We start from the raw sequence: 22,128 nt of genomic DNA, 5'->3' as shown, positions 1-22,128 counted from the left end.
CACCACAAACTGAAGTGAGCTCCTTTTTAAAACCCAGGTGCCCTGATTAGCCTGCCTTAATTGATTCTAGAAGCTTCTTCTTAATTGGCTCCAGGTGTCCTAATTAGCCTGCCTGCCTTAACTGGTTCTAGCAGGTTCCTGATTACTCTAGTACAGCCCCTGCCGGTCACTCAGGGAACAGAAAACTACTCATCCAGTGACCAGCATATTTGCCCTCTACCAGACTCCTGTACCCCACTGGTCTGGGTCTGTCACATATCCCTTCCCCCTGCTCAACGCCAAGGGGTTGGGCAGCTTGGGACGCCAGACAGTGCACACGTGACAAGCCATCGGCGTTGCCATGACGGCTCCCTGCTCTGTGTTGCACATGGAACTGGAAAGGTTGGACAGATAAGAACCATCTGGTCACCCTTGTGTTCTTCTCCTCGTTCCGCTGCATCCATTGAAGAGGGGCATGGTCGGTCACGAGGACAAATCTGCGCCCGAGCAGGTAGTAGCGCAATGTTTCCATGGCCCATTTTACAGCGAGGCATTCTCTCTCCACCACTGCATATTTTTGTTCCCTTGGAAGGAGTTTCCGACTGAGGTATAGAATTGGGTGTTCCTCCTCCCTGACCATCTGTGATAGAACGGCCCCCAACCCTACTTCCGATGCATCCGTCTGCAAGATAAACTCCTTGGTGAAATCAGGGGCTATCAGTACGGGGTTACTGCAGAGGGCAGTCCGTAGGTCTGTGAATGCTTCCTCTGCTGCGTCAGACCATCTCACCAGATCAGGTCCACGGGCTTTCACTAGGTCTGTCAGGGGGCTTGCCCTTGTGGCAAAGTGGGGGATAAATCGTCGGTAATATCCCACCACACCTAGGAACGCCCGGACTTGTTTCTTGCGACTTGGTCAGGGCCAATTTTGGATGGCCTCTAACTTGTTCACTTGGGGTTTTACCAAACCTTTTCCCACAATGTAGCCAAGATATTTGACCTCTGTAAACCCTACAGCGCACTTGGCAGGGTTTGCTGTAAGGCCAGCTCGCCTGAAGGTATCAAGGACTGCCTCCACCTTCTCCAGGTGGGTTTCCCAGTCTGGGGTATGAATGACCACATTGTCCAAGTAGGCAGCAGCATAACTGTTATGCGGGCGTAATAGCTTGTCCATGAGGCGCTGGAAGGTAGCTGGGGCCTCATGTAGTCCAAAAGGGAGGACAGTATATTGAAAAAGACCCTCTGGTGTAGAGAATGCAGTCTTTTCCTTTGCGTCTTCTGCAAGGGGAATCTGCCAGTACCCCTTTGTCAAGTCTAGGTAGTCAAGTACCGGGCATTACCCAGACGGTCCACTAACTCATCTATGCAAGGTATGGGGTACGCGTCGAACTGGGATACTTCGTTTAGTCGCCGGAAGTTGTTGCAAAATCTTGTGGTGCCATCAAGTTTGCGCACCAGCACGATTGGGCTGGACCACTGACAGTGGGATTCTTCGATGATCCCCAACTCCAGCATTTTTTTTTTTACTTCTGCTTTTATTTCCTCCCTTTTTGCCGCTGCGATAGGGCCTCATTGTTACTCTGGCCCCAGGGTTCGTGACGATGTGGTGATATGTCTCGGTTGTTCGACCCAGTTTTATCGAGAACACATCTTGGTTCCGGAAGATCATCTCAGACACCTCATTCTTCTGGTCTGGTGTTAAATCGGGAGACACTCTCACCTGTTTGGAAGGCTTGTTTTCCTGGGTTAGGTCTTTTGGGACCGTTGTGCATGCCTCTTGTGCATGCCAGGGTTTCAGAAGGTTAACGTGATAAATCTGTTCTTGTTTTCTGCGTCCTGGCTGCCGCACCTTGTAGGTTACTTCCCCTCATAGGGGGAAGTACTTCAACCACCTCATAGGGCCCCTGCCATTGGGCCAGAAGCTTGCTTTCTGCCGTGGGTACCAACACCATAACCCGATCCCCTGGTTGGAACTGTCGCACTTTTGCCTGGCGATTGTAATGGGTTCACTGGGCCTCCTATGCCTTCTCCAAATGTTCCTGTACAATAGGGGTAACCCAGGCTATCTGGTCTCGCATCTGCATTACATGCTCTATTATATTTCTCCCCTCATTGGGTTCCTCTTCCCAGATCTCTTTGGCGATATCTAGTATGCCACGGGGGTGACGCCCGTATAATAACTCAAAGGGGGAAAACCCAGTTGAGGCCTGTGGTACCTCCCGGATAGTGAACATAAGGTAGGGTAGTAGGGTGTCCCAATCCTTCCCGTCCCGACTTACCACCTTCCTTATCATAGCCTTGAGGGTTCGGTTAAACCTTTCTACCAACCCATCAGTCTGCGGATGGTAGACCGAAGTTCTCAAGGTATGTATATGGAGCAGCGTACAGAGGTCCTTCATTAGCTTCGACATAAATGGGGTTCCTTGGTCGGTTAATATCTCCTTTGGTAGCCCCATTCGGGCAAAGATCCCCACCAGCTTTTTGGCTATAGTTTTAGAGGCCATGTTCCGCAGGGAGACGGCTTCTGGGTAGCGAGTAGGATAGTCCAAAACAACAAGTATAGATTGGTGGCCCCGAGCCATCTTCTCCAGTGGTCCCACTAGGTCCATGGCTATTCGCTTGAAGGGGACCTCTATGATGGGAAGGGGTACTAAAGGTGCTCTCAAGTGGACCGGGACTACGCAGCTGACACTCCAGGCAGGAGGCACAGTACCTCCACACTTCTTCATGTACTCCGGGCCAGAAGAACCGTCATAGGACTCGTGCCAGGGTCTTCTCTACACCCAAATGCCCCCCAAAAAGATGACTATGAGCCAGACTTAATACAGCGTTCTGGTGTTTTTGAGGTACTAGGATCTGCTGTACCTTCTGCCCCTGTACTGTTGCAACCCGGTATAAGAGATCCTTCTTCATTATGAAGTAGGGTCCTGGTCCCTGGGTTTTTCCTTCCATGGGGACCCCATCTATTTCAGTCACCTCCTTCCTAATGTTGTCATACCTTGGGTCTTCTGCCTGGTCCCATCCAAAATTTCCTCTCCCGGGGCTAATCTGCCCAAGATCTAGGGGCCCAGTCTACTGGTTCAGAAGCATTAGGGTGGAGGTCAGACTCAGGTGCTTCTCTCTCCTGCGTGGCCTCCTTTTCAGCTGCGCGGGTCTGCCTACCTACAAGAGCGACCCTCTGGCTTTGGGTCAGTATTCGGGTTCCCAAGGCCTTAGCTGCCCTTCTTTCCCTTTTTGTCTTTCTACCCTGTCTGGGAGTGGAGAACAAATCTGGGGATATTTCAGAGAAGATTGGGGATTGACAGTCTGCTGTGGATGCCTCACCAATTTTAGGGTCTCCATCTTTCTCCAATCCCCCTACTGGGAGTAAGTTTCCAAACCCTGGGAAGTCCCTCCCTATGAGCTCCGTGTATGGGAGTTTAGGGACTACACCTGCTGCTATCTCAGTAGTGTTCCCTTGGATCTCGATTTTTACTGGGATGGTGGGGTAGTAACTAACTGTCCCATGGACACATGTTATCCCCGGACGTTTAGCCTGCAGCAGCTGACTACGCTTCACGAGCTTCCCTGAGATAAGCGTGATAGCACTCCCGGAATCAACCAGTGCCGTGGTCCCTATCCCATTTAGTTTCACTGGTCTGGCATACATATGTGGGATTAGTGAGACCCCCACAAGGTGGATTAGGGAGCATGGATCTGCCCAGTTCCCCAGGTTACACTGCATAGGCTCCTCAGCACTGGGACACTGCGCAGCTATGTGTCCCCACTCCCCGCAGGCATAACATCTATATGGAGCTCTAGGCGTTCCCCGGTCTCTTGGTTTGGGCATTCTAACATCAGGATCCTCTTCTCCCTCAGTGCTCCGACTCTTTGTGGCCTCTAATGGGCCTTCAGCCTCTCTCTTTTTCCATCTGGGCCCTCCTGGTGGCCCAGTCACCCGAACTTTAGGGCTTGGTGCTGCTAGTTTAACCTGGGGTGCCTCTTCCTTAACTGGTCGGGTCAGGTCCCTCGCTGTCCTTTGCCTCTCTACCAGGGTGACAACTTCGTCATAGGTGAAGGGTTCGTTCTGGCTTACCCAGGCACGAAGGTCTGGTGGTAGTCCCCTCATGTATCGGTCGATGACCAGAACCACTAGTATCTCTTCCGGACTCCGGGACTCTGTTTGCAACCACTTTTGTGTGAGATGGATGAGGTCATACAATTGGGACCACGGGGTTTTGTCTTCCTGATACCTCCAACCGTGATACTGCTGGGCCCGCACTGCTGTCGTTACCCCAGATCTGGCCAGGATCTCTGCTTTCAGCTGGGGGTAGTCTGCCGATGCCTCTTCAGGCAGATCATGGTAGGCCTTCTGGGCCTCCCCACACAGGAATGGGGCAAGGATGCCAGATCACTGATCTCGAGGCCAGCCCTCCCGTAGGGCTGTCCTCTCAAAGGCCAGAAAGTATGCCTCTACATCATCCTCCCGTGTCATTTTCTGCAGCCAATGGCTGGCCCGTATGAGCCGCGTCCCATCACGGCCACGATTCAGCTCTATAAGGGACTTTACCTGGTTTACCAGTTCCCGCCCGCAACATAGCTCGGTCTTGAGCAGCCTGGTCCATCAGCAGGCGATTAGTCTCTTGCTGCAGCCGCACTGCCTCCTGTTGGGTGGTTGCCTGGACACGGGTAGCCTCCTGCTGGGCCGCCGTAGCTTGTATCAGCGCCCGCACTACGTCATCCATTGTGGTGGAAAAAAAAATAAACCCTCTCCCTTTTTTGTTTGTTTGTTTTTGTTGTTGTTGGTTTGTTTTTTGTTTTTTTAAATCATCCTCCTTCTTCCGCCGCACTGTTCACCCCAAGATCCCACTCCTGACACCAGTGTGACAAAGTTCCTCCTCTATCTTGGTAGGTCCTGCGCTTATTGGCAGATTTTCTTGCCTCAGAGATTCACCATGTGGGTTGAGGAACAGCCCAGAGACCTTCCCCTCTGGAAGAACCCACAGTCCAGGTCAATTGGGAGGTTTGGGGGAAACCTGGGCCCGCCCTCTACTCCGGGTTCCAGCCCAGGGCCCTGTGGACTGCAGCTGTCTATAGTGCCTCCTGTAACAGCTGCATGAGAGCTACAACTCCCTGGGCTACTTCCCCATGGCCTCCTCCAAACACCTTCCTTATTCTCACCACAGGACCTTCCTCCTGGTGTCTGAGCTTGTGCTCCTCAGTCCTCCAGCAGCACACCCTCTCCCTCTCTCTCAGCTCCTTGCACCTCTTGCTCCCAGTTCCTCACACTCGCACCACAAACTGAAGTGAGCTCCTTTTTAAAACCCAGGTGCCCTGATTAGCCTGCCTTAATTGATTCTAGAAGCTTCTTCTTAATTGGCTCCAGGTGTCCTAATTAACCTGCCTGCCTTAACTGGTTCTAGCGGGTTCCTGATTACTCTAGTACAGCCCCTGCTCCGGTCACTCAGGGAACAGAAAACTACTCATCCAGTGACCAGTATCTTTGCCCTCTACCAGACTCCTGTACCCTACTGGTCTGGGTCTGTCACACTGAATATTAATAATTTAATGTTGTTGTCTCTGTCAGCACCCCTGTATTCACACCCTACATATTACTGCAATGATTTCTGTACAGAATATGCCTTGTGAAATACCATTTGAAAACCAATAACATTCTGGTCAATAGTATCATTGTAAAATATATGAAACAATGCTGTATGTGAAATTATGGATGCTCACTGATATTATTCTTTAAAGTCTGTGACTAAAAGGTGTTTAAACCACGCATGTCAGGAGGAATTGATAAACGGGTTTGTCCAAACAATGGAAAGAGTCCAACACCTCAAACCAAGTGTGGCCAAATTCAATGGGCTATTCATTTGTATTGGAGGTTGCATCAAGAAGAGAGAATTTGCAGAATAGCAACCACCAGCAGGATTAGGGAACTACATGCTTATGGGGTAACTGTTGGTGTCCAGGCTGTGAGCTACAGCAGCAGAGCATTTAAGGCACCAGGGTTACAGGCCAGGTGGTCTCACACCCTCTCACCCCAAAACACAGGTCCAAACTTACATTATTATCCTTGCAGTAGTAGGAAAGGGCTGGGAAACGTCTTCTGCTCCGGAATTTAGAGCTCCCCACAATGATGTGTGCAGTTGTAGATTCTGGTACGTACACTTCAGTAGGGTATGAATCACAGACCTGCCAAAGGAAACTGTTTGTTTGCTTACTTTGTCTATTCAAATAGAACTTAGCATAAATGTTAACTTTAATCATCACCATTACAAAAACAAAATCCCAATTACACACCACCCTCATTCTGAGGATCCTAAAGTGTTTCAAACATGAATTATGCCCCTGTGACAGGGTAGTCTGTCCCCTTAATAGAAGAGGGGCCTCGGAGTTAACCCTCCCCCATCACATGGCACGGTCCTTTAATATTTTGGAAGGCCTGATATATACAAGGACCAAGCAGATACAGGTAGAAAGAAAGTGGTTTGGAAATAAGGAGTGTTTGGAAGGAAATCCCATTACTGTTTCTTTAAGGGCCTAGGACCAGGAGCCTTGCAGAGTGGACGGCGCAAGGCTCTCCTCTCTCTCAGCCAACTAGGATGAGCTTTAGGAAGGGGACTAGTATATCTGCTGTCTCCTCCTTCGTAGCAAGGGAGACACCACTAAGAAGAGGTTGTCTGCTGAATCCTCTGAGTATTGACTGGGGGAAAGGAGGCTAGTTGAAAGAGAAGCTAGCTGAGGCCCTACAGCTTGTTTAAATCAAATCCCTGACTCTAAGAAGAGGGGCTCCTGTTTTAAGGAGGAGAAACCAGGAAGATTGTTTGAAGTACAACCCCATCTCTAGAAAGAGGTTGGGCTTCAGTCTTAAGGAGAGAGAAGCTGGCTGTCTGCAGTTCAACCTAGCTGCTGCCAAAGAAACTGGGTAGGGCCTTAAGGAAGCTTGTCAGCAGCAGGCTGGGAAAAAGACACAAAGAGACAAAACTCCAGGGTGGAAGTAATGGAGGCTGTAGGCCAGAGAGAGAGGTGGACAAATATCGGGGGAAAGAGGAGCAGCTCAGGGAAGTGGCAAAAGATTGGCAGGAGTGGTCCTTAGCTGCCTAACACAGGGTTCCTGGGCTGGAACCAAGAGGAGAAGGTGGGCCTCGGTTCTCCTTCCCCAGCAATAGGGACTGAAAGAGGCAAAGACAGCTGACTAATAGCTGGAGCTGGGGGCCGTGGGCCTGGCATAAAGATTCTGGATTTTCTGTTTGAACTTTTCTGTTACCCCAGAAGGAGACTGAACTGAAAGATGACCAGGCAGGAGGGCCCGGCCATGGAAGCTGCAGACTACTGCAGAACCAGAACAGTGAAAAAGGCAGTACAAGAACAAAAGAAGGCCTGCAATGCCATGTTCTGGCATGAGGCGGTGCGATGGTGGTGTGTTCACCATGTGACAGACTGTCACAGGACCTCTAGGAGATAGGAAATTATTATTATCATTATCCCAATTTTACAGATGGTAAAACTGAAACAGAAAAAGGTGGAGTGCTATATATTCATGTATCCAATAACTTTTTCAGTACACAGGATGAACAGGGGTTCTGGGAATGAATCAGGATTGTGTAGTAAAGAAGGGTATTGTCTGTAGGACCACGTCTCATCAGTTGCAGAATTTGGAAGGTGTGCAAGGAAATTGTCTTTTCTCTTCCCGGTTGACTCATGGTTATGCAGTTGAATGCTGTCCTGAGGAATCTGGCCTCTGCCACAGAGTTCCTAGGTGATGCTGGGCAAGCCACTTAAACTGAAGTGTTCAGTCAGTGACTAACTGTATGTTCTTCATTTTTGGGTGCCCAACATGAGACACCTGAGATGAGATTTGCAGAAGTGCTAAGTGCTCACAGCTGCAGCTGAAGTCACCAGGAGCTGTACTTTGAATATAAAAAGTGCAATCAAAATGCTAAATTCTCTAGAAAATCAGTTCCTTAGCATCTCTAATTGGGCATCCAAAATTGATGGACACTTGACAACTTTGGGTCTAAATCTCTCTGTACTTCAGTTCTCCAGCTGTAAAATGGGGATAAAAATACCAACTACTCTCACAGGGGTGCTAAGATTAATTAATAGTTGTGAAGCATTCTGATAGTATGATGAGCACCACAGAAACACCCAAGAGGATATTAATAACTGTATATTCAGTGCTGGGTTTGGATATTGTGTGGTTAAGATCTGGGGGCACAAGCTGACTGAGGAGAAAAAGAAATATTTAATAACTACGCATTCCCTGACAATAGCTCAGTGGTTTGAGCATTGGCCTATGGAAAAAATGTGATCATGTAATTAGACACATAAGGGAGGCTGACCTGAGGTTACACATGCTACCTTAATTCTGGCATTTCCTAACGTGTGAGGGCTTGACTTTGCAACCTTAATGTTCTTGTAAGGTATTTCTTTTGGATGCTATTTTAATAGAGTTCCCTTTTCAGTGTTGGAAGATAGCACTGAATTCTTGTAATTCTTTACCATTGTCACATGAGAAATTGGTTTTGCACCAATAAAGACTGGCTCCAATGGAGTTATTTTTGATTAAGTGAGATCAGATTTAGGCATGTTTCAGGGACATGAAAAAATGTGACTGATTTTTATGTATGTATATATGAAAAACATTTCTTTATTTATAATGTGTATTACTTTATATTAAATAATAAAAATAACTACTTTGTCTCTTCCTTCTGTGTAGTCTTTCCTCCTTTTTCTCCCTTATCCTGCCTTCATTACCCGTTTCTTCCCTTCTACGATCCATCTAGATAAAATGTTTTCAGTGCTTTTGGTGTCTAATTTCCCTTGTTTTTCTATAATATTTCATGATTCATCCTTCCTTCTGTAGCTCATTCTGATCCCTTACATTTACGGCTGTGTCGCATTAACCCCTACATTTTCCCTAAACCAGAAGTTTTCAACCTCTTCCTTACCAGGTCCAACCTGTTTCTCTCTCCTTCTCCCTTATCATTTAGGAAATGAAGGGTCGACACAACCCCTGATACCTGTTTGCAACACCATCCCCATCCCCAGGCTGGTTGTAATCCCCAGGTTGAGAGCCCCTGCCCTAAATTAAGTCTTCTATCATACTATTTCCACAAATTCTATAATAAATGCAAACTTTTTATATTAGAAACAAAAGAAAACAATTAACTTCTGGCAGAACATACAGTCCCCTCTGAGGAGGTCTCAAAACCCCAAGTGATCTTGTATAGCATGTGTGCGCTCCAATGGCAAGGCACAATGGGAGTGAGCTGATGTGTATGGACAGGCTGACTTCAGAACTGGTTTAGGCTGTTATCTCTTTCCATTAATGTTACTTCACCACATTTTTGAAGTCTGACTCAAACAAATGTAGGCCAGGATAGGAACATCAACTAGCTAGGTAGAAAGGAGTGGAATTAAGATTTGTGACTTCTCAGACCATTGTGATAATATTCCATCACAAACAATCCTCAGCAGCACTGCACGTAATTTCATGAACAAGGTAAGAAAGTGTTAAATTCATTCTTTCAAACTAATGGCTTGTGTAACTATTAGGTAGAAAAAAATTTTTTTTTAAATACTCACTACCCCCAATTCAGCAAATCATTCATATGCTTAACTATGCATGTGCTTAAAATTATTTTGACAAGTCACTTTATCTCCTTGTACAGTAACTCCTCACTTAACGTTGTAGTTATGTTCCTGAAAAATGCGACTTTAAGCGAAACGATGTTAAGCAAATCCAATTTCCCCATAAGAATTAATGTAAATGGGGGGTTAGGTTCCAGGGAATTTTTTTTCACCAGACAAAAGACTATATTATATATATACACATACACACAGTATAAGTTTTAAACAAACAATTTAATACTGGTACACGATGATGATTGTGAAGCTTGGTGGAGGAGTCAGAGGGTGGGATATTTCCCAGGAAATGCCTTACTGCTAAATGATGAATTGGCTGAGCCCTCAAGGGTTAACAATTGGCTAGCAATTGGCTGAGCCCTCAAGGGTTAACTCTCACACTCTACAAGGCAGCAGGAATGGAGGGAGGGGAGAGAGCATCGGAGACAGAGACACACACTGTGTGTGTGTGAGAGAGAGAGATGCGCATTTCCCCTTTCAGTACACTGCCTTGTTAATTAGATCAGCTTGCTGAGACCGCAGCTGCTGCTGCCAGCAAGCTCCCTCTGTCCTGAGCCCTGTTGTGTGTCCCCCCTGCTCTATGGAAGATGGGGTAAGTGGGGTGCAGGAGCAGGGGGGAGGGGGACACCCTGACATTAGCCCCCTTCTTCCTCCCTTCCCCTCCCCCCGCCCAGCATAGCAAGCAGGAGTCTCGGGGAGCAGCTCCAAGGCAGAGAGCAGGAGCAGCACATGGCAGTGGGGGAAGGGACAGCTACAATTGCTAGCCTGCTGGGCAGTTGCTGCACAGGGAACTTAGGGGAGCGGGGAGCTGATAGGGGGGCTACTGGTCCACCCTGGTTCCAAGCCCCCATCTGCAAGCAGTGGACAAAACAGGCGGCTGCCAAATGACGTTAAAAGGGAGCATTGCACAATTTTAAATGAGCATGTTCCCTAATTGATCAGCAACGTAACAATGAAACGTTAACCGGGACGACTTTAAGTGAGGAGTTACTGTACTTCCATTCCACATGGGTAAAACAGAGATAATGAGTCCTTTCTCCCACTCTGTCTAACGTCTTTGGGACAGGGACTGTCTCTTAGGATGCTATGTACAGCACTTAACACCACGAGGCCCCTGCCTTGGTTAGGGTCTCTAAGATCTACTGTAATACAAATTATAATTACACACTTGGTAGTCTCGATTTACATCACTGATCTGCCAATAGTTATTTGGAACACCCATCCGATGATATTCTTCATTGAGGCTCACAAGCTTCCATCCTTGTTCTCGCTCTTCTTTATCTAACTTTGGGTTGAATGAGAAGCAGTAGAGCTCTTCATATTTCACTGAAAGAGAAAAAAAGAGGCAATAAGACAGGACAATAAATCTGAACTGAGATCAAAGTCTCCAAAAACAAAGCTGGTATGTTATTCTCTGGGATGTTATTCATCTGTATGGGATGTTATTCTCTGTTATTCCCATTCAGAATCGTATGTTTTGCTATGCGAAAGCCCACATACCAGCATCTAATCACATAGAAGCTTACTTTGAAAGTAGTAGGCTATTCTGCTGTTTGTGGCCTTTTTCCCCTTTTTGTACAGGCCTGTATTATTGATCCTACTTAAAATATAGGAGGAGGAGCGAGGGCATGGCAGACTCAGGGGAGGAGGTGGGAAGGGGTGGAGTGGGGGCAGGTCCTGTGGCAGAGCCTGGGGCTGAGCAGTGAGCACCCCCAGCACATTGGAAAATTGGCTCCTGTAGCTCCAGTCCCGGAGTCAGAGCCTATACAAGGAGCCGCATATTAACTTCTGAAGAGCTGCACGTGGCTCCGGAGCCACAGGTTGGCCACCCCTGCTCTAACACATCACAAGTGCATGTTTTATCCTCTCACTGTATGGTCCTTATAGCTTTTGGATCAAAGATTTTAGTATATAAACAAAATAAAGTACACTGAATTCTGGTAAACTGAGTCACATCTGTTGTCAAAACGTCACCATTTGATAAATCTGTTTCAGACTGTAACTGTCTTGAAATCAAACAGGTTTAAATACAACCCTTGGTTACTTCTATTTTATGTCCTTGATAAGCAGAACAGAGAACAGGAACTTTTTATGTATGGCTTTAATAAAAATGGTTTTTATTTTAAACTTCCATCCTCTTCTGCAGAAAGCATCTACTTTGAACTTCCATTATAGGTGATTTTTTTTAGATTTAACAGAGAAATAAGGACTAGTTTTAAGTTCCCATTAAATATATAGCATATGGAATCTCGGGGAAAAAACAAAGCTAAACACATCTCTGACATCTAATGACATGATGGTTTCCATTAATTAAAAAGCTTGTGTGGTTTGTAATGTTATCACAGTTCCTTGGGGAACTCAGTTCCCTCTTTAGAAACAATTATTAACAAATATGAGGACAGAAAGGAAGAAAAGTTCCCTTGTTAAATCTTTATGACCCAGGCACTGAGCTCAAGATCAGCAAAGTCATTATTTAAAGAAAGGGAGAAGAAAGATCACTGAAACAGTGTGATAGATCAAACTTCATTCTGTGTTTTTTGTTATGGCAAAGCCTCATTTGCTTATGTCTCATTTGCTTATGTACAACTGTGTATAATTGTTAAGTTTAACCTGAAAAAAGTAACTTCAAATAAAAAATTTGGCTGAAATCCTGACATTTATTTTGCACCCCAGTTGCCAAAGTATGCATTAAATTAGCTGAATAAAACTACACTTCAGATATTTCCTTTCCATTGTACCTGCTCACAAAACTAAGTGGAAACTTTCACAACTATATCAAATTATAATATATATGTCTTGCTGGTATGTAAATCTAGCCTGCCTATCATCTCAGGTTTTAATATCATATGATGGTACATAAAGGTTTTACAAATGCATCAATTGTGCCTTAAAGTTTAGTTAACATATACCCTCTGTAATATTTAGGGCCTGATACAAACACAGTATTATAGTCATTGAGCCAAATTCTGCTGTTGTACAACTTCAAATGTTACTGTGACACAAAGTAGCCTAAGCTAAAGGGCCAAATTCTGCTTTCAGTTGTACCTGTGCATGCTCCATTGGAAGTTGACAGGTACAACTGAAAGTAGAATTGGACCCTTTAGTTTGGTTAGGCCCAGGGCTGGCTCCAGGCACCAGCTTAGCAAGCAGGTGCTTGGGGTGGCCAAGGGGAAGGGGCGGCACGTCCGGCTCTTTGGCGGCGGGTCCCTCGGTCCCTCTCGGAGGGAAGGACCTGCCGCCGAATTGCCGCCAAAGAAGTGGCGTGGCTGGGCTGCTGCTGATTGCGATCATGGCTTTTTTTTTTTTTTCTCCCCGCTGCTTGGGATGGCAAAAATCCTGGAGCCAGCCCTGGTTAGGCCACCTTATGTCACAAACTGTTACAATGCATTACACAATATCATGACAGAAGATGGGATCTTACAGTTTCAGGTATGGTATAATGCAGGAAAAAAGGCAAGTGGGGGAGGGAAAATAGAACCTGACTCAGCCAGAGTTCCTCCTAGGGAGGACAAGCAGTCCACAACTGTACAGCAATTATATTACCCTTCAAGAGGGTGCAGCACTCTGGCAGACAGAAACAGGGGATAGAAAAGTTGCAACCACCAGTATTGGTAGGCCAAATCCCGCTCACTTTACAATCAATCCTATTAACTTCATGTGAGTAAGATTCCCATCCCCCCACAGTGTCAATGGCAGATGCTTTACTGCTAGAGGCAAAACATGATGCTGCCCTGCAGCAATGCCACCCACCTGGTTCAACTGGTGGAAAATGTGACTGGATCCGCAGAGCAGGGGATAGCCTCAGAAGGAAAGGGGTGGGGCAGTCCTTGCAAGGGTAGGCCTCTAATCCCCCCAGGCACTGCCACCCATTGGCCAGCCAGAGGGAGATAGGAGCCAATTGACTCCCTGTCCTCTCCCCATTAATTTAAATCCTTGCCCAGGATTTTTCATGCCTCTTGTTCCATTTTAGTTGATCCCAACCTCCCCTTCTATAGTTATAATGTAAGGACTGTGTTTTTAGGATACTGTGGGTCTGACCAATTCCCTGTTTTAAAGGTCAGGAAATATTTTTCCCCATTAGGAAAAAATTGGCAGAAGCCTGGTAGGTTTTTTTTGGCTTCATGACAGCATCATGGAAGGACAGTTAGGTTCAATAGGAATAGGATTTAGAAGTCTCATCTCAGTAATTTGTAAGAATATTTTATTCAACACAACTTATGGACAGTGCCCAGGGCAAATAAAAGGTCAAAAGGGCCTTTGCCCAGAAATAAAAGACTGGGATTTGACTGTAGACCTTATGTCTGTGGGAGAAGGTGAAAGAGACCTTAAGTCTTTTCAGACAGAGGTCCCTCTTTGGTACTGTCTGTCTTTCTCCTTCACAGGAGAGAGGTTTCAGCAGAATGAGCTAAATCCAAGGTGAAGGCTGAGGAATGTCTGCCCTGAGTTATGGATATATGATAGAAGGCCTATAAATCCCACACTAGACTCACTTAAATGAGGGAGATAGGGTAGATAAACTTAATACTGGGGAGGGACACTAATAGAGTTGTGGCCTGCCACTTAAATCCATTCTTTTGTTTGTTCTCATTCACGTATGTGTCCTGCTCAACTTGCTTCTGCTATGCTACCAATGGATCTGCCCCACAGGCATCTTCTCAAAAGCATTCCTGGCCACATTTGTTCTTCACTGGGGCATTCCTTAGTACTGCAATGCCAGGGTCAAAAATGCCACGGGCATTAATATACACCTTCTGTCCCTTCGAGGGAAGGAGCATTACAGGATCTTATTTTTTCCAGTCTTGTATGAAAACATGATGAGATCCTGAAGACAGTGGAGTTAACCCAGATTTACATCAGCGTAACCAAGAGCTTAAATTGATTAACTGTTTCCATAACATACTCCAATTACTTTCACCCTACATCACCTATCATACTCAAATACATGTACTCCAGTGTACATATTCCCTTCACTGGTATTCCAGTTATAGTAGGCACTTTACCAACTTAAACTGCTGCTGTGGCTTGCTATGCAATTTTTTTCTAACACATCAGAGAAAACCAGTTCTAACAAGCTGTCTTGTAGCAAGATGAAAATGAACATTGACGTTGTCAGTTTTGTGCAAACTATAGCAATGTCTCCTTTACACAGAGTTCAAAATAACATTAAAAGACAGAGTTGGACCTTATGCTTCAGACTGGGTTGTTTGCATCAAAACAGCCTACATTCAGCATCCTTTCCAATTAATTCTTAAGTTAACAGCACAAACACAGGAGGAGATGCTGGACTCTGCTACAATACTTGGATTCTCACTTTTAAGGGTAAAGGGTCAAAATTACCTTCGGTTGCACAGTTGAATTCAGTATTTTGAAACTGACAGTAGGTCCTAGATTTGAACATGTTCAAAATCCAAATACAGGTGGATCAAAACACAGATTCATTGGTAGACTAAATCACCTAGCTGTCAACCTGCATATTCTTTATACAACACCTGCTCTGCAGCTTTTCTTTGATACCTGGCAATCTGTGTTCAGTGTAGAAAGAAAAAAACATAACAAAATCTGACATATCGGCAAGATATAGTGTAGCCTTTTAGCAACAGCTGTTCGCTGAGCAGGTTGCACATTCAATAAGACCCCCAAATTTAACTCTTTATTAAACATCCTTAAAGCAGGTGTTATACACAAAGTAATGTCAGACCACTGATGCTGTACAGCCAAATCTTTCTCAAACTTCCTTAGGAGATACTTAGCTTAACACAAACTCTTCTCTTTTTAGCAATTTTTTGTGTACAGCCAGCACTTACCATTATTTTAATTATATCCCATTGTGCTCATTGCCCTATTTCCCCATAACACAATCTACATGGTATATGTGGATGAAATATATCTCCTAAAACTGCAAAGCACACACAGCTATTATTTTCTATCCCCCTCAGGGCACATTCTTTTTTTCTGTGTTTGTACAGCGCTGGGCACAATTGAAGCTTATGGGTGCTATCATGATGTAAATATTTATTCCTAATATGTCTAGTTCAGTTAAGTTCATTCTGTTAAACTAATTGTTTCAGCATAAAACTTATCTTGAAAGAATAAGAGAACAGGATCATTGTACCCTCGTATTTACCCTAGATGTAATAGAAGTGAAATTGCAAGTACAGACAAGGCTATTGAATTTCATTTTTCCTTCCTTTAACATTTTCCCAGAAATTTAAATACGGAAAAAAGAGGCTGTTTCGTATATTGCAGCTATGATATGAGAACAGTAATATTACACACAAAAGGTCAGGTTTTTTTCTGCACTCCTCAGCTACATTGTGGTTGGATCCTTAGCAGGTGTGAAGCAGGGAAAGGTTCATTTTCCCCCTTGCTGTCATTTGCAAATCTGCACACAGCAAGAAACAATTTAGACTAGTACCACTGGCAGAATGAACTGGGGGGGGGGAAAAAGGCAGAAAATCTCTTCCAGGCTTTGCCATTTAAGCTAGATAAAGGCATTTGAGGCACAGAATGGGATAACATTCACAGGAAACTGTACACTTGTTCACAGCATGATCATGGGTGTTCAAGGTTTTTGTAGTTGGCTTCATTGATGTTCAGCCACATTTCAAAACCGTGTGGAAAGGTTATAACTCTGTTAAGTTATTTGGGGCTTTCCATAAGTGGTGGCCTGCCATCAGCCCCATGCTCCCCAGGCAGCAGGGTGGATAAGAATCAATGATTTAAAAAAAACCACACTGATTTTTGGGATAAAATGCATTTTGAGGGGGAAAAAAAAAAACGTATCTAAAGATACGTTTAATTAAGATATCTTTGAGCTATAATGTCTCATCATGGAATAGGGATTATAAATTCTAATTCTCTAGTATCAGACAATATATTAATGTAATGTTTAAGAAAACTTTTGTAAATGAGTTCCAATAGTTCATGGATTAGAGACTCAATCTTATGTGGCTCCAGGGGCTTCTTTATAGATTTAGGTTAATCTTTCTATTTACTCAATGAGGCTCAGTCGAGAAGATACCATCAGAGATGCTTAGTTTTGCAGTTCGCAAACTGGATTTGTGTATCCAGAGATACATGCTTATTTAAAAACATTTTTGCTGTTAAATAAATATATAGAGAGGTGAGAAATAACAGACCTCAACCCTATTGTCCCTCTGCAAATTTGTGTACACAGAGTCAATCCCTTACCTCTCTCTAAAAGTGCGAGGTTTCAAAAAGTTCAATGAACAGAAGATTGTGGAGGTGGAATAGATCTGGACAAGGAGAGAAAGTCTGGAGATAAATGTGAGAAGGGAGGGACAGGCAGTAGAAACAGAAGTGAAACTGTCTGAGCAGCATAGTCCAGAAGTCTTGAGGTCTTTTTGAGTATAGCCTTCATTGATTTGAGATCTACCATACCATTCTCTCACTAGAAGAGAAAACCTATAATGGCAGCAGGCTGTAAAAGAGACCCAGTTTGGGAATATTTTAATGAAGTGCCTCTACCTGTGGGTAAGATAGGCATGAGTGCAAAATGCAAACAGCACAACAAAGAAATGCAAGGCCTGGTCGCCTGAATGAAACAACATCATGACAAGTGTTCCTTCTCAGGAGGAAGCTGCGTTGAAGATGATGAAAGGAACATGTCTGAACATGCAGGATCTTCAGGTTGATAAACTTCTTTATTTCATACTTCTGTCTTAAGGACTGCCTGTCTTCCTTCTGGACTATTCTTGAATTCTCATGTTTGAGCAAAAAAAATATAGTTGTTACTCTATGGTACTATCATTTTAGATGCAGTTGTGATAAAAATAAATAGCTGAAATAGGCAGATCTTCCTTTTACAATTTCACCTTTAAAGTAGTACTGTCAGTGAATGCAATGAGTAATACTAAATGAACAGTAGGGTGGTAATAATTAAATAACTGCATTGACTTATTTTGTTTAGGAGAATCCCTCCTCAGACAGATCACCTTCAAGATCACCATCATTTTCTATAGTTTCAGAGTTATCTGCCAATGATAGTGTTTTAGTCACATCATGAATGACACATAGCCATACTATATCATCTGTAGCAAAAAGAAAAAAATCTCCATCACCCAGAAACAACCATATATAAGTTTCTGATGAGAACCAGCAGATTACAAAAAGAGGTAATTGATTAAAAGATTGCCCGGTTTGTTTATGCAACAAACTCTCCTTTCAGTATGATTGAGAACCCACACTTCATTAACATAGTTCAGTCATTAAGACCAGGATACAGTCCACCCAACAGAGCAGATGTCACAGGCAACTTGCTAGATAAAGTGTGTGAAAAAGAAATTGAGCAGTGTGCAAAAGGTGTAGAGGGTAAAATTGTTAACCTGAGTCTTGATGGGTGGAGCAATGTCCACAATGATTCTGTTGTATGTGCTTGTGTGACAACATAAGAAAATGTCTTCCTTATAGAAACAAATGATACATCAGGAAATGCACACACAGCAGAATACTTACAGTAAAAGCTATAACAAACTGAAAAAAATTCTAATGTCTAGTATGCAGCTTGGTCACAGACAATGCTGAAAATGTATCCAAGATGAGAAGAAATTACTTAGAAGGGAGTCCCAAGCTATTAACATATGGTTGCAGTGCTCATTTGATGCACCTCCTAGCCAAAGACTTCAGTGTTCCAGAAATAAAGGCTAATGCTGTAGAAATTGCAAATGTTTCCGTAACAACCACTTTGCAGCAGCTGCTCTGAAAAAAAAAAAAGTGTGAGAATCAAGCTAATTCTCCCACAAGATGTGCGATGGAACTCAAAGTAGTGGACTGTTTTGAGCAAGAACTGGCCTAATCTGATGACAGTTTGTGAACAAAATCGTGAAAAAAATAGATGTCACAGCTAAAGTTCTCAGTATTGGGCTTCAGAGAAATGTTAACCACATGCTGAGTACCCAGAAGCCTATTTCTGTAGCCTTGAACAAAATGCAGGGAAATAGCTGTTTTATTCCTGACGCTGTTGAAATTTGGAAGGAATTGAGTGAGATCTTAAAAAGCGAAATATGCAATAACAGAGTTAAATTACAAGCATTAAAAAAAAATGGGACAAGCACTATCTCCAGCTCATTTTCTTGCAAATATTCTCAATACTTGGTACCAGGGTCAAACCTTAACTGCTGAAGAGGAGTTGGCTATGACATGGATGTCCAGCAATCATCCCTCCATAATGACAACTATAATAAACTTCAGAGATAAGGGTGAACCATTCAAGAAATATATGTTTGCTGATGATGTTTTAAAGAAAGTCACACCAGTTAACTGATGGAAATCACTTAAGTACTTGGATTCAGACTGTTGAAGTGATAATCTCACTTTTAACAGCAGTAGCTTCTTCTGCTGATGTAGAAAGAATATTTTCTTCCTTTGGACTAGTTCATTCCAAATTTAGAAATCGTATGGGACCTGAAAAAGCAGGAAAGTTTGTTTTTCTTTTCCAGATTATGAACAAACAGGAAAAAGAAGGTGAAGACAACTGAGTTAGTTGCAGAAGCCAATATTTTAAGTTTCTCATGTTGACCTGGCTGATAGTTGATTTAATTTTATTTGTTTTTTTAAATATTTCATTTAACTATTTTAGTTAACAATTTTAACAAAAACAAACCTGATTTTAAAAAACTTGAATGTTTAACTAAATTCAAAAATTAATATGCTTGTTTTGTTAAAATACTATGTTTGCTGTTGAAGAAAAAAATCCAGAATACATAACGTTATTTTAGTTAAATAAAACAATGTAAGTGTCTGTCTGGTGAAGTTCTCCTCCTAATACAGCAAGAAAATCCTCCAAATATTAATGATTAACCTGTTGAATTGGAGATATTTATGAAGTCATTGGGAGGTGAACTATCTGCTTCAATTACCTTTGGTAAATGAAATAACCAAACAATCATTCATTTTCTGATATAGCTGTAAAACTAATCTGAAAAGTTTTCAAACTAAATCACTTTAAAAATGATAGTGTGAACCTTCTAAAAATGAAACTTACATCTATCTGAGCTGTGAAGAATATGTATTGTTATAACAACAAGAATGCACTTTTATGTAGAAATCTATGATTAAATCAAGTCTTCCTGACTAGTGATTTAAATCATGATTTAAATCAAATCCACCCTGCCAGCCAGTGCATGCTAGTGACCTCTACCTAGACACATCCCTGGGCTTTGTTTGTTCTACTGACTGCATTAGCTGTCCCACTATGTGTGCTCACTAGCACTTACTGCCAGATGATGGCTGCCTCTTGTATGAGTGTTGCTGGTGGAGTGAGGGGAGACTCTCCAGGCAGATTACAAACAAAACTGCCCTTGCCCTGATGTTTGAAAAAGATGCTGATATCATCTCACCAGCAGGCAATAGTCCATTAACAACCTCAGCTCCTGTCAAAGGGCCTTCAATCAGGCTAATTGCTTACAAGCATTAACATCTAGTGCTGCGCTCCCCGTGCATACCTGGCCGTGCCAGACGTATTAAAGATATGTAAACATCGTGGCAATCTCTTTCCTGAGGTACGATAAGCTGGATGATCTGGAAGTTCTTGCAGCGAATCAGCAAAGGGCAGCCAGTAACAGTTGTGGCCTGTTTCTCGATGGAGGAAATTTGGCTGTGAAGAATCTGAAAAGACAAAAATTGGTTATGCCAAGCAAAAATGACATCTGTGGTAAGGAGAAACACTACACTGATTTCCCATGGCCTAACCAGTAGCAGTGACATTTCAGAGAGTCCTCACAACCCTCCTCATAGCTCTTTCCTCCACTTCCAGGCACAAATGATAAGAGACTGACATGGCTCCTATCATAACCCAGAAGAAAGTTCTCTAATGCTTCAGGTATTCAAAAGGGTGTTACAAACACTAACTAATTCATGACATCTAATTGCTTTCTTAAAATATAAGTTAGTGGTTATAAAAGAGACATCTCTTTTGATACAGCTTTAATGAGAAGTTAACAGCACCAGTGATACAAATTTAAAAAAGAATCTAGGCCAAAACTTTGCCCCTCTCCATTGGCAAAAGCTCAAATATTAGATCTTATTTAATGATACTGAACAGTGAAGGTGAGGATTGAAGGGAAGAAGGACAGAATTTACGGTTAATGTCAAATGGGCAATAGAGTTAGTAACTAAACTATCGCTAGATACTCAGATAGTATAGTGAGGGAGGCATATCAGTACCTAGATAAATATAGATATATTAGATAGATTTGATAAAATAGACAGACAAATTGGGTGAGAGATAAAACAGGTAGACAGATACTAAATTACCTCTGTGTGGGGGCGGGGGAGAGAGAGAGAGAGAGAGCGTGAGAAATAACTGATACTGCTCAGACAGATATTGATAGCAGCATCTTTACCTTCATGCAAGAATACAAATTCAGAGTTTCTTGCCCACAGGATACCAGTAATTCTAGTTTGAAACAGTGTTCCCATTGTAATTACTGTAGAACAGAGGTTCTCAAACTGTGGTCTGCGGACCACCAGTGGTCCGTGTGCTCCATTCAGGTGGTCTGCGAACTGTTCCCTCTAAGGTGCACACCTACAGGGCCGGCTCTGGCTTTTTTGCCGCCCCAGGCAAAAAAGCCTCTGGCCGCCGTGCCCCCCCTTCCCCCGCATGAGGCAGAGGAGGACACCGGAGGGGACGGCGGCCAAAGCCCTGGGGGGAGGGCTCTGCTCTCCCCGGCAGCCAGAGCACCGGGAGGAGGGCGGCGAGCCCCGGCCGTGGCCCCGCTCTCCCCGGCAGCCGGAGCCGGAGCACCGCACCGCGCCGCCCCCCTCCAGGTGCCGCCCCAAGCACAAGCTTGGTGGGCTGGTGCCTGGAGCTGGCCCTGCACACCTAGGTGACCGCACATGAGAGAATGAAGGGCCATCCACCTAATTAGTGGAGCTGTGTGGGCATGGCTCCATTAATTAGGTGCCTGGACCCTGGGGAAGATGCACATGTAAGGTGAGGTGGTAGCCTTGTGGGGAATAGGGGAGGTGGGAGGGGCAGTGGGGTGAGAAGAGGGGGTGGGGGGAATTTGGGATGTGCAGGGCTGCAGCAACCAGAGAAAGAGGTGACTTTCCCCAGCTCCAGGGCTGCTGCTTCCGGGGAGAGATGGCCCTCCTTCCCAGCCTCAACTCTGTGGCTGCTGTGGTAGAGAGGAAGAGGGAAATATCCCCCCCCACCCCTTCTTCCCAGCCCCAGCTGCTGCAGCAGGGGAGAGAGGGCACATCCATCGCATTAGAAAGGTAAGACTACGGATATTAAAATATGAGTTGTGTGCTTTTATTTGTAGAACAAAAAATGTTAATTATTAAGGGGTTTTTTTATATAGCATTTTTATCCAAAGTAATTTCAGTAGTTAGCAAACAGTACAAACAACATTTGGAAAGATCATTAAGTGGTCACTGAGACCCTCAGCAATTTTCAAGTAGTATGTGTAAAAAAAAGTTTGAAAACCACTGCTGTAGAACACTTAATATTTTTATGAAGGTCCTTACATTTCTATTCCTGTGTTTCTAATC

The 22,128-nt window shown here is 44.0% G+C and overlaps 1 protein-coding gene across 1 annotated transcript in view; it reads right to left on the bottom strand.

Annotated features, from left to right (window-relative positions):
- MTMR7 (myotubularin related protein 7) overlaps window positions 1–22,128 on the bottom strand; it is a 96,415-nt gene that overhangs the window by 46,104 nt on the left and 28,183 nt on the right. The window contains exons 3-5 of the mRNA XM_034772523.1: window positions 20,079–20,241; window positions 10,784–10,941; window positions 6,031–6,159 (exon numbers count right to left, since the gene is read on the bottom strand). Of these exons, the coding sequence (XP_034628414.1) occupies window positions 6,031–6,159; window positions 10,784–10,941; window positions 20,079–20,241 (450 nt within the window). The remainder of the gene's footprint in view (window positions 1–6,030; window positions 6,160–10,783; window positions 10,942–20,078; window positions 20,242–22,128) is intronic.

The sequence above is a fragment of the Trachemys scripta genome, chromosome 5 (assembly GCF_013100865.1).
Source record: "Trachemys scripta elegans isolate TJP31775 chromosome 5, CAS_Tse_1.0, whole genome shotgun sequence".
Taxonomy (NCBI): Eukaryota; Metazoa; Chordata; order Testudines; family Emydidae; genus Trachemys; species Trachemys scripta.
This window is presented reverse-complemented; position numbering and strand designations above follow the sequence as displayed.